The 18257-nt window shown below is 45.8% G+C and overlaps 1 protein-coding gene across 1 annotated transcript in view; it reads right to left on the minus strand.

The window, feature by feature from the left end:
- Positions 1–18257, minus strand: part of GLRA2 (glycine receptor alpha 2) — a 283775-nt gene that overhangs the window by 146682 nt on the left and 118836 nt on the right. Inside the window, exon 6 of the mRNA XM_068270710.1 lies at positions 2289–2426. Within this exon, the coding sequence (XP_068126811.1) occupies positions 2289–2426 (138 nt within the window). The remainder of the gene's footprint in view (positions 1–2288; positions 2427–18257) is intronic.

Genomic DNA, 18257 nt, shown 5'->3' on the forward strand with positions numbered 1-18257 from the left:
ATGACCTTCGCGGAACACAATAAAAAGAAGAAAAGGCGATACAAGATATTAAGCTGTGTTCTGCTGCTTTGTCAGCATTCAAGGGAATATTCAAAGGAAAAAAAATCTATATTTATGGCATAGCTGTAGCCAGGCAGCTTTAAAGAGAAACTCCAGTAAAAATAATGTAATAAAAAAAGTGCTTCATTTTTACAATAATTATGTATAAAGGATTTAGTCAGTGTTTGCTCATTGTAAAATCTTTCCTCTCCCCGATTTACATTCTGACATTTATTGCATGGTTACATTTTTAGTATGGGCAGGTTATGTAGATGCTGCATGCTGTTTTGGCTGTTGGAGACAGCTCTAAACAGCTATTTACCACAATGCAACAAGGTTCACAGACAGGAAACTGCCAACAGTACCTCGGTCCTCAGAGCTTCTTGTGGGAGGGGTTTCACCACAATATCAGTCATAAGGCGCCCCCTGATGGTATGTTTGTGAAAAGCAATAGATTTCTCATGTAAAAGGGTGTATCAGCTACTGATTGGGATAAAGTTAAATTCTTGGTTGGAGTTTCTCTTTAAAGGGAAGCAGGAAATATGGGCGCCTGGGACTAATGGACAATTTTTGCCCCCCATAGGCGCTAATGAAGACAAAATTTGGTGCCTTATAAATAGCGGGTGCCGAGTTAGGCCAACTGAAATTTTATTTTTTTACATTATTGTTTTGAAATGTATCACTTTTTGTATTTACATTGCAGTGGGGGTAGGAACATGGGTTTTTTTAACCACTTCAGCCTTCAGTCGTTTTACACCTTATGCATCCGAGCAAAGTTCACATCCCATTCATTCACCAATAACTTTATCACTAATTATCACAATAAATGGATCTATATCTTGTTTTTTTCCGCCACCAATCAGGCTTTCTTTGGGTGGAACATTTTGCTAAGAATTATTTTTTTCTAAATGTATTTTAAATCGGAATATTAAGAAAAAATTGGAGAAAAAATCATTATTTTTCAGTTTTTGGCCATTATAGCTTTAAAACAATACACACTACCATAATTAAAACCTATGTATTTTATTTGCGCATTTGTCCTGGTTATTACACCATTTAAATTATGTCCCTATCACAATGTATGGCGCCAATATTTTATTTGGAAATAGAGGTGTATTTTTTCAGTTTTGCGTCTATCAGTATTTACAAGCTTATAATTTTAAAAATATCCGTAATATACCCTCTTCACGTGAATATTAAAAAAGTTCAGACCCTTAGGTAACTATTTATTTATTTATTTATTTTTTAATTGTATTTTTTTTTCATAAAAAAATTTATTTGGGTAATTTTTGGTGCGGGAGCTAAACAGTTAATTTTAAATGTAATAATGTGTGTTTATTTCATGAAAAAAATGCATGTCGATGTAGTTTTACTATTTGGCCACAAGATGGCCACAGTCATTTTATTTTTTTTTTTTTTTATAGTCCTGGAAGCGAGTGCTCTCATTTTCAGGAAGTATAAGGAGGACGGGAAACTTTTTTTTTCTTCAGAAAGATCGCGGCTACTCAAAGAAGCTGTTGGTTTTTCTCCTGGGGACTTAGATCAATGAATGGGAACTATATTCCCATTCATTGATCTCCAGGATAATAGTGGTGGCACGGGAGCGTGCAGGGCACACGCGCGATCACACAGGGCAGCACAGCAGCAGCCTTTTGGACATAAAATGGTTAAGGTTAAGCATCAGGAAGGGGGGTTTTAAGGTTATTACGCAGCGCTGTACAGAGTATATATTGTCTTGGGTGTTGCTTGTAAGCCAATTGTTTTTTTTGATAGCTGAGCAACAGGTCAGATTACAGAGTAGTAATCAGAGGGACTCACAGTCTAATCCCTACCATAGTCATATGTCTCTATCGTGTAGTATATGTATCATAGTCTAGGGCCAATTTAGAGGGAAGCCAATTAACTTATCTGTAAGTTTTTGAGGTTTGGGAGAAAACCAGAGTGCACGGAGGAAACCCACGCAAGGAGGGGCAGGCATATAAACTCCTTGCAGATGTTGACCTGGCAGGGATTCGAACCGGGGCCCCAGCGCTGCAATGCGAGAGCGCTAACCACTATATCACCAAGCCGCCCATGCAGCCATGGTTTCCCTTCACATTCTGTGTCATCCCAAATTGTATTATATAGTATATTATCAGTTGTTTTTTGTTTTTTTTTTGCACTGCAAACACATTTTGTAATTGAAAACAATGAAAAGCAGCAGCCAGCATAGGCCAGCTAATGAAAGGTTGGAGAAGGCCATGTATTACCTGTATTGTAGTGCTTGGTGCAGTAACCCAGCTCGTTCTCCTCTTTCAGAATGAACTGCGGCAATGTTAAGCCATCAGCCACTTGCACGGGGCTATTACTGAGCCATTCGAATATCAGGTCATTCATTGTGTATCCAACTAGGAGAAACAAAGCACAGATGATTAGATTGGGAATGGAAGGCACATCAACATCTCATGGAACAGAAGCAGGCATGTGAACTTCATTCGGAGCGAGTAATGAATTGACCACGCTAAACACAATTCTAATCATAGCCCTTCGTTTGGAAAAGAATCAGAATGGTTTGCATTATGTAACGATGTTGGTAAAATGCTGATTTTTGCACAACACTGATTAGAGCCTGCTCTCTACATATTCTCTGCATGAAAACACGACTGACAGGACAGCGGCCGCACACATCCAAATTTTATTCGCTCATTTGGCACAGGTTTAATACAGTCCTTGCAGATGTTGGCCCTGGTGAGAATTGAAGAAGGCAGGACTCCGGCTAAAGGGTCTGAGCGATCAACTCTGCCAATCCGCTGGGCTAAGAAAGAAACCCAAAATGATGCACAGTAACATAAATGGTATGCATTTCTTTTTCAGTCGCAGAGCTGAATTCTTCAGTTATCAGCTCATTAAATCACTAGCTATCAGAAGCAAGATTCACTCCATGCAGTGATTGGTGATTTTATAGCTGAGCAACAGGTCAGATTACAGAGTAGTACAAAGCTTCTGCACACATGTGCTGGGCTGGGCAAGACCAGCGATAACTGCATCCTTATCACTAAGACTATACAATCAGGCTCTCTGATCTGCTGTATCTGTACTGCTGCTCACTAGCTCTACTCATTGCCCCCCCCCCCCCTTCTTAGTAGTGATAACTCCTGATTTCGAGATCTGTAGCTACAAATTGTCCCCAACCCCCCTATGAATAATGCTCCCTCATAATCTGTGCAGCTATCTCCCAAGTATTGCAGAATCATCAGTGTAGCAATGTCAACTATGTGTCACCCCAGCATTGCCATGTCCCCACAGTCTCCTGAGTAGAGTTATGTGTCCCCAGATTCCCTTGTAAGGCCAGCACTAACCCATTTCCCCCCTTCCCCATGTGTCTCCTTCATTACCATATACCCCCAGTATCCCCATTGTGTTTTGGCCAAGATTAGAACCTAGGACCCTATTGCTGCACGGCTAAAATGTTGTCTTCATTCCTCCTTTCTCTTGCTGTGTCTCCCCTTTACCTTTTCCTTCGAACTTCCCCTCCCAGACCCGCTGGGTCACTTGACACACCAGGAGTCATGCAACAGGTGCCTGAAAGCCACTAGGAGTGACAGGAAGGCTAAAAGACCACGCTGGACACTCACTGCATTCCATCCACTCACTACATTTTAAAGGGGTTCTGTGTGTGTGTGGGGGGGGGGGGGGGGAGAGAGGGGGGGGGGATTGAAAATAAAAACGGACGCTTACCTGGGGCTTCTACTGACCCCCTGCAGCTGTCATGTCCCGCGCCGTCCTCCAACGATCCGCCGTTCCCCGCCGCTGGTCCTGCTCTAATTCCGCATCTAATCCAACAGTGGCTGCGCGGCCTTGGCTGCCCGCGTGCTCGCTCCCATGCGCGTCATTGGGAGCTTACTGTGTAGGCGCAGTACAAGAAAACTACATACTGCGCCTGCGCAGTAAGCTCCCAATGATGCGTGGGGGAGCGAGCACTATTCGTCTTGTTAGACAAATATCAGACTGGAACTGGCGGCGGGGATCCGAGGATCATAGGAGGACGGCGCGGGACATGACAGCTGCAGGGGGCCAGTAGAAGCCCCAGGTAAGTGTCCGTTTTTTTTTTCAACCATCCCCCCACCAAAACCCCCTAAAAAGGTCCCCATTATCCCCTTCGGCAAGCCAGTTAGTTGATACTTCCGGTTGCATTGAGTTCCAGATAACGGGGACTGCTGTACTTGGGCCCAGGGTCATTTATGACCCATCTGGTGCCCAAGGCACAACAGCCTGTAAATTCCTCTCCACAATCACAGGCACCAGGCCCGGATTTCTGGAGAGGCCACAAAGGCCCGGGCCTTGGACGGTAGCTGGTCAAGGGGCGGCTGGACATGGAAGAGGGATTGCTGCATATGGAAGAAGAGGCTGCAAATGGAATACCAGGGTTGCAAATAATGAGTAACACATGGAGATAGGGAGCTGCTGCCCAAGGGACCTGTATAAATCTGGACTTGACAGGTACACTATAGAAATGGAAGGGGAAGGGGATGAGTGGGGTAGCATCAGTCAATAATTACTCTACAGAGGACGCTGGAAAGCAGTGTGACTTTCCAAGGGTACTGCAAAAGCTGGATGATACTGTGTTCTGCACTACAGATTGATTGAAACAGAATTTCATAAGTACAGGTAGTGCAGTATTGTGCCCTGTGCACCACGCTCCCCCCCCCCCCCCCCCCCCCCCCCCGGGCCCTCGACTGAACAGCCTGTGCCCAGAAACGGCTCTGCTTTAGTGTCTAGGTAATATTATTCAGTAAAATGGAATGAACATTTTTCCCACTTCAGCTTCTTATCTCCTCAATAATATTATACCACTAAAAACTAAAAAGTTTTTTACATTTTTTTTTCTCAGGATAGGTCCCTGTTTGTAGTTCCACACAGCTTGCTGGAGAACTTAGTTCTGTTTAAGCCTCATCCCTCATAAACCACAAATGACATTTAAGAAAGCAGCTGCGATAATGCCGGAGGAAGATCCTCGTCATCAGAGAGCACGGAAACAAGGGAAGGAAATGCTGGCCTTTTAAATTAATTCATTGAGGGTGACATTTAATTTGTCCCCAGTTTTATCTGGCATGATGAAGAGCTGTAATGAAAATGGCACCTAGTAATGATTTTCCTGGAAAAAGCAGATTAGGTTGGTGGCTATGGCAGAGTTGCTTAAAAGTTAAAGATCGGAATGGAGATTCTTAATTTGTGTGTTGCCTGCATGGCCTGGTTGCTATGGTAACTGTGATCATCTCAAAGAATTCAGATAAAGTGCAACTCAACTTTTTTTTTTCTCAAAGTCTTTAAAAAACGTAGACACATACAAAAAGTACAGCAGAATCAAACAACTTTAAAACCTCGTGACCCTAAAGTGTAACTATTGGGCATAAAATCAAAAATCAATTATTTATTTTTATCTGGTAAACAAGTAATAAGGATGCTAATCAGGCAAATCAAAAGTTTAATCTCTTTTACTTTTCTTGTTGATAAATGATCATTCCCCAGTTTACCTGACTCTTATTTGGTACACACAAAATTCGGTACACAAAAAGGAAGTTGCAGGGCATGCTGGGTTATCCTTTTTTGCTTCTCTACTTCCCCTCAGACTTAAAGGGATACTGTAGGGGGGTCGGGGGAAAATGAGCTGAACTTACCCGAGGCTTCTAATGGTCCCCCGCAGACATCCTGTGTTGGCGCAGCCACTCACCAATGCTCCGGCCCCGCCTCCAGTTCACTTCTGGAATTTCTGACTTTAAAGTCAGAAAACCACTGCGCCTGCACGCCCGTGTCCTCGCTCCCCTGATGTCACCAGGAGTGTACTGCGCAGACCCAGACCATACTGGGCCTGCGCTGTGCGCTCTTGATGACATTAGCGGGATCGAGGACACGGCAACGCAGGCGCAGTGGTTTTCAGACTTTAAAGTCTGACATTCCAGAAGTGAACCGGAGGCGGGGCCGGAGCATCGGTGAGTGGCTGCGCCAACACAGGATGTCTGCGGGGGACCGTTAGAAGCCCCGGGTAAGTTCAACTCATTTTCCCCTGACCCCCCTACAGTATCCCTTTAACTAATGCAGCCTGATTGGCCTCTTTCCCTCCTGTGTTCCCCTCCCACACCTCTGTTCCTCTCTGATTGGCCAATATTTCTCATGCTGAGACAATGCACTTTCTATAGTGAAGGGCGGACAATGAATACACAATCAGGCAGGGGAGAGTAAGGGAGGAAATGAAATCAGGATTGGCTTCAAAATAGCCACAGTTAAATTGGGAAATGCTTAGAAGGGTTTTCTCTTTTTTTACTGTACAAAAAAAAAAAAAAATCACTAAAATCAAAACGTGGACAGTGCAATACATATCTTATGTAAGTAGAGCAAGTATTTATCTACTTATATATGTGTTTTTTTCTGAGATAGTATGTGTGACAGCTCCTCTTTAAAGATGGATTTTACCAAAAGATAGTAGTAGGGAACAATAAATAAATGAAGGCACAGTAAAGTGAGAAGTTAAAAAATGGATAGATAAGAAATGATTTAAACTTGCTGCTTTATCTGTTCACTAGTAGACCCAAGCCTATTTAAAAATGGGCTCTAGGGCTGTTTTTTTAAACTTCGCATGCACGCGCACCTGCCACACCCATGCATGCACCCGCCGTATGCGCATCTGTCCGCCCGCGCACACGCCTGCCCGACACACTGGCCCCGTCCTCCAGTCCCAACTGCTGTCCGGGTCCATGCTGCGCACATGCACAGTAGCAAAAAGCACGGACCCAGCTACACAGGGACATTGCTATGCAAGGACACAGGGGTTTTATTATAGAGGATGTTCTTTGATCCTTCGTGAGCCTGCAGGTCAGCATCTTTGCTGCTGACAGGCATGAAAAAAAATCGAAAACCAATAACTGCCCTTATCTATAAACACACCCACTAATAATGTGATATACTGTACAGTATATGCACAGAGGGAGATACTGCTTGCTTGGCAGTTGGCAACAGCCATTATTTCCCACAATCCAACAAGGTTCACAGACAGGATACTGTCAGAACTATGGCCCTAACATCACACTATGGGACGATTTTCATCTCAATATCAGCCATACAGACCTCCCTGATGGACTATTAGAGAAAAGGCAAAGATACCAGGTGGGAAAGGGGGTATCGGCTACTGAATGGGATTAAGTTCAATCCTGGGTTACAGTTCCTCTTTAAACCAAATTACCACCCACTCCCTTACAAATAAGGTTATCTGTAGTGAGAAGAATATACAGGAACAGATCTAGACCAAGTTGCGCCTGGGGCAAGGTCAGGTTTTGGCACCTAAACTGCCATTCTCCATCCAAATTTTGCCGCCTATATAAGAATTCAACAAACTGCGCCTGTGGTAAGATACCCGCTTGCCCCCTCCCCCCCCAGATCCGTCCCTGAGAATATGGAGGCTGTCATATTTATTTCCTGTCCTGTTGGTCTTCTGCCTCTGGCAGATTAAGCCACAACCTCAGAATAAGTATGCAGATCAGACCGAGGTGCAACTGCACTGACCTCATGCATGTTTTAGCTGTGTCATCCAGAAGCAACTGAACCCAGAAAGATCAACTAATTGGCATTATTAAAAAACAAACAACATATGGCAGCTTCCGTATACCTTCGAACTACAGGGTCATTTACTTTTAATTTAATTTGTAGTAAATTTTCTCAATTTACATTTATGCTACTAAACAAATTGTATCATCACTCAGCTCCTGATATCTTAAAACGTTTAGCATAAAAAGTTAATTGTATGATGACTTAAAGGTTATGCCTAGCCCAAATAAAGTTGTACCTTCTTTTTTTGTCAGTTCTGGCTGTCACCTGTTTAATCCTTAAATAGAAAAAGTGTAGGACACATTTCAGTTGCTATTCCAAGTTTTTTTTTTGTACAAAATGGCAGCAAAACACTCACATTTGGACAAAGAAGGCTGCCAGTGCAGGGCGGTTGACAGCTGTTTTGCCCTTTCATGAAGGCTTGTCAGAACAGCTGCCCTATCTCTGCACTGATCTTATACAGCACACAGAAGGCTGTTTCCTATCAGGTGTGGTGAAGCAAGCTCCTCCTAGCTCCATATCATGGCTGTATGGCCAATTGAGCATGAGGGACAGGGCCGCCATCAGAAAATTTGGGGCCCCTCACACATCATCAGGTCCATGCCCCCCCCCCCTGGGCCCACCCACTGGTTGCTGTGCCCGCCCACCAGCCACCCCACTCCCATGTTCGTGTGCAATGTGCACTGCGGCGAAAAATGTGCATAGCTCTGACACTGAAGAAAGCGGCATGCACAGCGTAATGCGCCAAGAAGTGGGCGTGACCATGGCATGTTGTAGATGGAGCCAAATACTAGCAAAATACAGATAGTTCCCGGTAAACAAAAGAGATAGGGACTTGTAGGTCCGTTTTTATCCTTTATCTGTTCCTCTTTTCTTCCTGTGCCTCTTTTGTACCCCTCTGTCTCACCTCAGTTTGTGCCTCTTTTGTGTCCCTCTGTGTGACCTCATGCTCCCATCTCATCTCTTTTCTCCCTGTGCCTCTTTTATCCCCCTGTTACCTCTTGTTCCCTTCTATCTCAGCTAGTCCACGTGCCCTAGCCAGGTATAGGTGCCCCCAGTATAGGTAACCAGGTATAGGTTCCCCCAGTATAAGTAGCCAGCTGTAGGTGGTGCCCCAGTCTAGGTAGCCTGGTGTAGATGCCCCCAGTATAGGTAGCCTGGCATAGCTGGTTCCCCAGTTATAGGCCAGCAAAATACAGGTGCCCCAGGTGCCTCGAAAGCCAGCACATGCGGCCCTTCCAGAGCTTTGGAGGGGGGGGGGGGCAGGGCTTCCAGAAGCCTTGGGCCCCTCACTGCAGTGTCAGTTGTCCCCCCTGATGGCTGCCCTGACGAGGGATGCCATGCAAGTAAAAAACATCACTTTTATTTCTGCCTGAATTAGGAATCAATGATACCTACTTCTATCCGGAAGCATGTGGATTTCTGCAAAATGCCAGAAATCTGCAAAAAGGTGGAGATCCATCAAAAAAACAGAAAACCAGCTCTTCAGTAAAGTAAAAGAGGAACATCATCATTAGGAAACAGACTTTAGGATGGACGTCTCTGGTCCCTTTAAGGACCAGAGGCTCTTTTTGTTTCCTCCCTTCTCGATCACTGTGATTGGCTCACAGTGATCAGGAGGTCAGGAGCCAATGAAAACGGCTCCTGACCGATAGGAGGAAGCTCGGCGGTCACAGCCGAGTTCACTTCCTGCAGGAAAAACAATCAGCTTGGGACATCGGTAAATTGCGGTGTAGATTCTACACCACATGGCTCTCTAACTCTGATGCAATGTAGATTCTACGAGTTAGAGCGCCACAAATGCAACGTAGATTCTACTTACTGTGGTCCCAAAATGGTTAAAGGAAGGCTAAAAAAAAGGCTCTTCATTGGAAAAATTCTCATATATAGAAAATCTATACCCAACCCCAGAAAAGAAACCCTGTAACAAGCACCAATCCATTATATATGTCATATACAAAAAAGATCTTTATTTAACAATGATCCACCAGTTGGTAAACTATACAAATGAGGGGGTAGAACCCCAAAACCATAAGAACAATTAAAACATCCCATAAAATGTCTCCATCTTATTTAACCTGTATACATATATGTGAGATATCAAACTGATCAGTACTGAGGGCTTCTGAATAGAGCCATCAGTCTGAACCCAGGTTCAGTATTACCTATAAAGCGCCAAATTTGTGTCTCATAAAAATAGATGTGCAACAATAATTATTATAGTACATATCAAAGGTGTAATTAGTAAATATACAAACGGCGTTAGAGCAATAAGAACTTAGTGCAAGGTTGGATGGGGAAAAACCTATGTGCATAAATAGTTCCACTGCTGTGGAAATAACAGCCAGCAAGATAATGAAACCATATTCCTGGAAAGATGAGGTCTATATGACCTTAAAGGATACCTGAACTGACATGTGACATGATGAGATAGACATGTGTGTGTACAGTGCCAAGCACACAAATAACTATGCTGTGTTCCTTTTTTTCTTTCTCTGCCTGAAATAGTTAAATATCAGGTATGCAAATGGCTGACTCAGTCCTGACTCAGACAGGAAGTGACTACATTGTGACCCTCACTGATAAGAAATTCAAACTATAAAACAAGCAAGAAAGAGGTAAAAAAGGAGAATTTCTTATCAGAGAGGGTCACACTGTAGTCATTTCCTGTCTGAGTCAGGACTGAGTCAGCCACTTAAATACCTGATATTTAATGCTTACAGGCAGAGAAAGAAAAAAAGGAACACAGCATAGTTATTTGTGTGCTAGGCACTGTACATACCCATGTGTATCTCATCATGTCAAATGTCACCTCGGGTATCCTTTAAGAAATGAGTGACAGTGCAGCATTTCACATGCGTACAAAAGAAGGAAAGTATACTTAGCCAGGAGACAAATGGGTGAACAACAGGAGTGATGGAGAGACGGCAGGTCCCCTCTAGCGACCCCACGTTACGCTGGCGCAACCCCGCTTTCTCAAGGAGAGGAGAGTCCGTCAAACCACAAATAGAAAATCTACTACTAACAGGAACAGCCCACTGTGACATTTAGAGTACCCCGACCTGATCTTAAATGCTTTAATATTGTTTTATTACTGCAGCTGTGACTTTGTCACAGCACACAGCACCATCCTTCCTCCTCCAGCGCCCCCTGTGGCCCCGTTCTGGCAACAAATATGAGCAGAGAGAAAGTGACAGTTCTTCTTCCCCTCTGTGCGTCCCTAACTCCGCCCCCTCCACTCGTGGCTTTAGGTTTGTATGTGATTCACTGGCTGCACACAGCGCGCAGGGAAGCGGAGCTGTGTGTGGGCTCATGTTAATTGAGGTCGGAAGAATATCGACCTCAATTATCACAAGTCTGCACACAGCTCAGCTCCCTTGCATGCTGTGTGAAGTGAATCACATGCGGAACTAAATCGGCAGGTGGAGGGGGCGGAATTATAGATGCGCACAGGGGAAGAAGAACTGCCACTTCCTCCTCGCTCATATTCAACATTCTGCTTCAGTCGAAGACTATGACTGAGCACAGTGGCGTAGCTAAGATGCTATGAGCCCCGGTGCAAGTTTTACATTGGGCGCCCCCAAACACTCTATACATAACAATTGATATGGCGCACAAAAACCTGCTAAGGACAACCACAGTGTCAGACGTGCAAGAAGGGGATGGGGAACAGCTTGTACATGTTTCCTACCATTCAAAGCATCTGTAGAGGTGATCATTACAACCACAGGATCAATAAAGAGCTAATACTGTGGTTGAGAGAGGATTCTGTCTCTCCCTGTTGCCCAGGGCCCCCAATACGGTCGCAACCTCTGCACCCTCTATTGCTACGCCACTGACTGAGCAGAACGGGGGCTACAGGGGGCACAAGAGGGGAGAGGATGGTGCTGTGTGCTAGTCGCAGCAGCACCAGTAGTAAAGCGATATTAAAAGTTTAAGGGGAGGGGGGGAACAGGTCAGGGGTACTCTAAACTGGTCAGAAATACTCAGAGAAACAGAGAATATAAACTACAGTAAATTGTATTAAAAATGTTCAAGATGCAGTACAGCAGCTTGTTTACACTGATAAATCATTCATCTGATTAAGGCCCAATGGACCTGCAGCGTCAAGGTACATTATCCAATGACTTTCTCATTGGAGGAGTCTTTTAAGGTTACTGCCTCCTCAACCATCATCTCTTATTCGCTCCAAACTCAAGAACCTCAAAACTGAAGATTTCCCACCACAATGGCTTAGGCTGTCACTTGTGTTGATGGTACTTATTTCAGTTATACGCTATTGTACAGTGTGAAAATTTAAAAAAAGTGTAAAAAAAATTGTTTTCTAGAACTTTAGGAGTATTTAGTATTTTTCACTTTACATTTAAATGTGGATTTTGTTCCTCTCTGTCACGCTCTTCACTGGCTACTAATTAACCAGAGGATCCAGTTCAAACTCTTAATCCTAACCTACAAAGCTCTCCACAATCTCTTCTACAATTACCTCCTCACATTCACGTGTACAAGACTTCTCACGTTTCTCACCCCTCCTCTGTAATGCCCTTCCACAGCATATACGCCACTCTCCCACCTTTGAAATCTTTAAACGCTCCCTCAAAACCCACCTTTTCCGACAAGAATATTCTCTAGCTTAGGCCATGCACCCTTCAACCTCGCACATTTACTCCTTATTAAATAACCTAATTACACACTGCCTGTACATATACTGTATAATTCCCCCACCTCTTGTTTCCACCCCATTCCTTTAGATTGTAAGCTCGCAAGGGCAGGGCTCTCACCCTTTTGTGTCATGGAATGTTATTAATTTAATTGCTTGCACTCTCTTAGATATTTATACATTTTAGTCATCATGTTAAATTTGCTATTGTAATCACCAGTTCTGTATTTTGTACCAGTGTTCATATTTGATGTATATCATTGTCTGTATCATTATGTATTCCTTGTTTGTTTTCTTACATTGTACAGCGCCACGGAATAGGTTGGCGCTTTATAAATAAATAATAATAATAATTTTGTGAGTTTTCTTATTTTATTCCATAATATTCTCACTATTCTGCAATCCCTTCTTCCTGGCAACTTCAAAAATAATCCATGCCGGGTACTTTTTATGGCGTTTCGTGGGAGTGTTTATGGCATTTGTGACAGAGGTGCCAAGCGTGTATTGGACCTATAGCCGCGTGATACTCCGTATGTTTAATGCCTGATGAAGCGGGATTGTGTCCGTGAAACGCGTTGCGATTTGTTCGTGGAGTATGTGATTAAACTGTCTTTCTCTCAAGCAACAATTTTGTGGCCTTTTTGGAGTGACCGGTCCACCACCGCCACCCAAATATTTTAACCGTTTTAGCATACTTTTATCCTTTTGGCGCCTCTGTACATCTTATGGCATTTCGTAGGAGTAACAGTCTAGCACTTATCTTTTTAATTAAGGTGTATTTAGAGGTTTCGGTGGCATTTTTATAAAATGAATCCCAACACTAACTGTCCTCCCACGCTAGTATATAAGTAGTCTTTACCATCGATAGTGAACGGCGGCTATATATCCTGGTTTCTAGGATAATTACTATCTATGGTTTTGAAAGGAGTCTTTCTTTTTTTAAGGGCGTTGTAATTAGTGTTGGGCGAACATCTAGATGTTCGGGTTCGGGCCGAACAGGCCGAACATGGCCGCGATGTTCGGGTGTTCGACCCGAACTCCGAACATAATGGAAGTCAATGGGGACCCGAACTTTTGTGCTTTGTAAAGCCTCCTTATATGCTACATACCCCAAATTTACAGGGTATGTGCACCTTGGGAGTGGGTACAAGAGGAAAAAAAAATTTAGCAAAAAGAGCTTATAGTTTTTGAGAAAATCGATTTTAAAGTTTCAAAGGGAAAACTGTCTTTTAAATGCGGGAAATGTCTGTTTTCTTTGCACAGGTAACATGCTTTTTGTCGGCATGCAGTCATAAATGTAATACATATAAGAGGTTCCAGGAAAAGGGACCGGTAATGCTAACCCAGCAGCAGCACACGTGATGGAACAGGAGGAGGGTGGCGCAGGAGGAGAAGGCCACGCTTTGAGACACAACAACCCAGGCCTTGCATGAGGACAAGAAGCGTGCGGATAGCATGCTTTGTACCACCATGCAGTCATAAATGTAATAAAGATAAGTGGTTCAATAAACAGGGACCACGCGGCAACGCTAACCCAGCAGCAGCACACGTGATGGAACAGGAGGAGGCGCAGGAGGAGAAGGCCACGCTTTGTGAGACACAACAACCCAGGCCTTGCATGAGGACAAAAAGCGTGCGGATAGCATGCTTTGTACCGCCATGTAGTCATAAATGTAATAAAGATAAGAGGTTCAATAAACAGGGACCACGCGGCAACGCTAACCCAGCAGCAGCAGCAGCAGCAGCACACGTGATGGAACAGGAGGAGGCGCAGGAGGAGAAGGCCACGCTTTGTGAGACACAACAACCCAGGCCTTGCATGAGGACAAAAAGCGTGCGGATATAGCAGCAATGCTTTTTGCCGCCATGCAGTCATAAATGTAATACAGATGAGAGGTTCAATAAACAGGGACCGGAAACGCTAAACCATCCCAGATGTTCATCGGTCATGTTACTTGGTTGGGGTCCAGGAGTGTTGCGTAGTCGTTTCCAATCCAGGATTGATTCATTTTAATTTGAGTCAGACGGTCTGCATTTTCTGTGGAGAGGCGGATACGCCGATCTGTGATGATGCCTCCGGCAGCACTGAAACAGCGTTCCGACATAACGCTGGCTGCCGGGCAAGCCAGCACCTCTATTGCGTACATTGCCAGTTCGTGCCAGGTGTCTAGCTTCATGCCCGGTTTCAGGTCCAGCGGTGCCAGCCACAAATCCGTCTGTTCCTTTATTCCCCTCCAAATTTCCTCCCCTGTGTGCTGCTTATCCCCAAGGCAGATCAGCTTCAGCAACGCTTGCTGACGCATGCCAACAGCTGTGCTGCACTGCTTCCACGATCCTACTGCTGCTGGTGCTGGGTTAGCATTTCCGGATGAGGTACAGCTTTGAGATGCGTTGGAGGAGAAGGAGTCAGAGAGGTAGGTGCTGCTGTTGTTATCCAGCTGTTTGCGGCGTGGGCAACACCCGCGCCGTAGCAGGTGAGGAATCGCTGCCAGGCTCCACAAGGTTCACCCAGTGCGCGGTAAGGGAGATGTATCGACCCTGGCCGAACGCACTCGTCCAGGTGTCAGTGGTGAGGTGAACCTTGCAGGCAACGGCATTCTTCAAGCTTCGGGTTATTTAGCTGACCACGTGCTCATGCAACTCAGGCACTGCAGAGCGCGCAAAGTGGTAGCGGCTGGGAACCACGTAACGTGGGATGGCCACTGACATCATGCCCTTGAAGCTGTTTGTCTCCACCACTCGATATGGCAGCATTTCGCAGGCCAGAAGCTTGGCTATGCTGGCTGGCTGTTACTGCCACGGCCCGGGGGTCATTTGCTGGCAATTTCCTCTTGTGCTCAAACATCTCAGAAACAGACAACTCAACCGTAGCGCTGCACACCGAAGGGCTGTTGGTTGTTGTGTTTGATGAACACTGGGAGACCTCAAGAGCACTAGTCCGGAAAGTGACAGTGTCAGCATCGTCTGATGTTTGTGAATGTTGTGAACCACGCAATGGCTGGGCTACTGCTGCTGCTGAGGCGGGTCTGGTGGTGAGTCTGGTGAACCCAAGGGAGGCAGTGTTGCTGGTGGTACCCTGTCCTGCCGCGTTTGCCCACAGAGTGGGATGTTTGGATAGAATGTGGCGGCTCATGCTGGTGGTGGAGAGGTTGTTAATACTTTTCCCCCTGCTCAGGCGGGTCTTGCACACCTTGCAAATCGCCATGGTAACATCCTCAGTGCAGTCTTCAAAGAAAGCCCAGACTTTAACTGGCTGAGGACTCGGACCTCGTGCGTGATGTGCTGGTGCTGCTTAACCCACTGCTGGACGCTTGAGAGGTCATCCAAGTAATTATCTGGTCCTGTTCTTTTGGATCTGTGAGGGTTGTTGTCCTGGACAACATGGGCAGTATTGAGTGGGTTTTCTTGGGTGCTCCCCTGTGGCCTGTACGTGAACCGTCAGGGGAAACACCTCTTCCCTTGCCCCTCCCTCTTTCACCGGATTTCTTCCTCATTTCACTTATCCTTAAAGTACACGCTGACTGGCAGCAGTACAGTGGCAGTACAGAAATGCTATACAGTGGTGGGTGAGCGGTGTACCACTATTGTCAGCAGTGACACAGAGCACAATGCTATACAGTGGCGGGTGAGCGGTGTACTACTGTTCCCAGCAGACACAGAGTGGAAGTAAACACAATGCTATATAGTGTGGCTGAGCCGTGTACACAGAGTGGCATTAAACACAATGCTATATAGTCTGCTATATAGTCACCCCGAACAGGGTGATGTTCTGCAGAACCCGAACAGTGGCAAACACTGTTCGCCCAACACTACTGGGAGGGAACGCAGATTTTAGTACCTAAACACACGATACAACATGTTTTCCGGGGTCGGACTCTGAGGCACATACAGATGGTCCCGATCATCATCCTCATCATACAACTCTTCTCCTGAGTCTGACCCACCCACCACCTCTGCCACCCCAACATCCCCAGACACAGACCCCTCATCGTCCTCAACATTAACTTGGGATGCTGGCCTGAGCCAGACCTCCTCCTCCACATCAGGCCCCATCATCTCCTCAATGGCAGCCCTCATTAATCGCTCTGGCGACGGACTGATGGACACAACGTTCTCCTCCGGGGAGGGCTGCTGCTGACCACTGGCTGCTGGGGTGGATGTTATAGCTTGCGTGGGGCGTTGGCTGTTGCTGTTGTTGGGAGTGCTGCTCACAGCGGAGGTCTCTGGGGAACTCATGTTGAGCTCATATAGTGGTTGACGGTGAGTGGAGTATTACTGATCCCAGCAATATACACACTGACTGGCAGAGTACGCAATGCTATATAGTGTGGCTGAGCGAGGTACACAGAGTGGCAGTAAACAGAATGCTATATAGTGTGGCTGAGCGAGCGGTGTACCACTATTCCCAGCAGACACAGAACAGTGAACAGAATGCTATATAGTGTGGCTGAGCGAGCGGTGTACCACTATTCCCAGCAGACACAGAACAGTGAACAGAATGCTATATAGTGTGGATGAGCGAGCGGTGTACCACTATTCCCAGCAGACACAGAACAGTAAACAGAATGCTATATAGTGTGGCTGAGCGAGCGGTGTACCACTATTCCCAGCAGACACAGAACAGTGAACAGAATGCTATATAGTGTGGCTGAGCGAGCGGTGTACCACTATTCCCAGCAGACACAGAACAGTGAACAGAATGCTATATAGTGTGGCTGAGCGAGCGGTGTACTACTGTTCCCAGCAGACACAGAACAGTACACAGAATGCTATATAGTGTGGCTGAACGAGCGGTGTACTACTGTTCCCAGCAGACACAGAACAGTACACAGAATGCTATATAGTGTGGCTGAACGAGCGGTGTACCACTATTCCAAGCAGACACAGAACAGTGAACAGAATGCTATATAGTGTGGCTGAGCGAGCGGTGTACCACTATTCCCAGCAGACACAGAGTGGCAGTAAACAGAATGCTATATAGTGTGGCTGAGCGAGGTACACAGAGTGGCAGTAAACAGAATGCTATATAGTGTGGCTGTGCAAGCGGTGTACTACTATTCCCAGCAGACACAGAGTGGCAGTAAACAGAATGCTATATAGTGTGGCTGAGCGAGGTACACAGAGTGGCAGTAAACAGAATGCTGAGCGAGCGGTGTACTACTATTCCCAGCAGCGACACACAATGACTGGGGGGGACCCTGGCTAGCGTGGCTGGAGCGCGAACTACCCTGCCTGCCTACCCAAAGCTAAACCCACAGACAAATGGCGGAGATATGACGTGGTTCGGGTATTTATTTACCCGAACCACGTGACAGTTCGGCCAATCAGAGCGCGTTCGGGTCCGAACCACGTGACCCGTTCGGCCAATCACAGCGCTAGCCGAACGTTCGGGGAACGTTCGGCCATGCGCTCTTAGTTCGGCCATATGGCCGAACGGTTTGGCCGAGCACCGTCAGGTGTTCGGCCGAACTCGAACATCACCCGAACAGGGTGATGTTCTGCAGAACCCGAACAGTGGCGAACACTGTTCGCCCAACACTAGTTGTAATGTGATAGATAAGTGACAGTATAATGTGATAGAAAAGAATGCTTAATTTGACACTATCTACATTTTCTTTATATCCCCAATGAACCAGAATTCATGGGCTGTGGTATAAACTTGTCTGCTTGCCAAAAGTTTTCAGCGTAAATCAATCCATACTCATTTCTTTATCCGAAAGCCTGTCTGCCCTGGCCTCCGGCAGAATAACCGGATTCTCCAACAAAGAAAGTTTATGGGGCCTATTTGACATTAAAGTGTACCTGAGATGGGGCCCCTTAAGAAAATGTATACACACCTCGGGCTTCCTCCAGCGCCCTCCAGCCTGATTGTTCCCTCGTTGTCCTCAGTTGACTTCTCCGTCATCCGCAACTGGCCCTGAAAAATCCTCCAGTTGGGGCCAGTAGGCGCATGCGCAGTTGAGCCAGGCAAGCTCACCCGTCT

The sequence above is a fragment of the Hyperolius riggenbachi genome, chromosome 2 (assembly GCF_040937935.1).
Source record: "Hyperolius riggenbachi isolate aHypRig1 chromosome 2, aHypRig1.pri, whole genome shotgun sequence".
In the NCBI taxonomy this organism is placed as follows: domain Eukaryota; kingdom Metazoa; phylum Chordata; class Amphibia; order Anura; family Hyperoliidae; genus Hyperolius; species Hyperolius riggenbachi.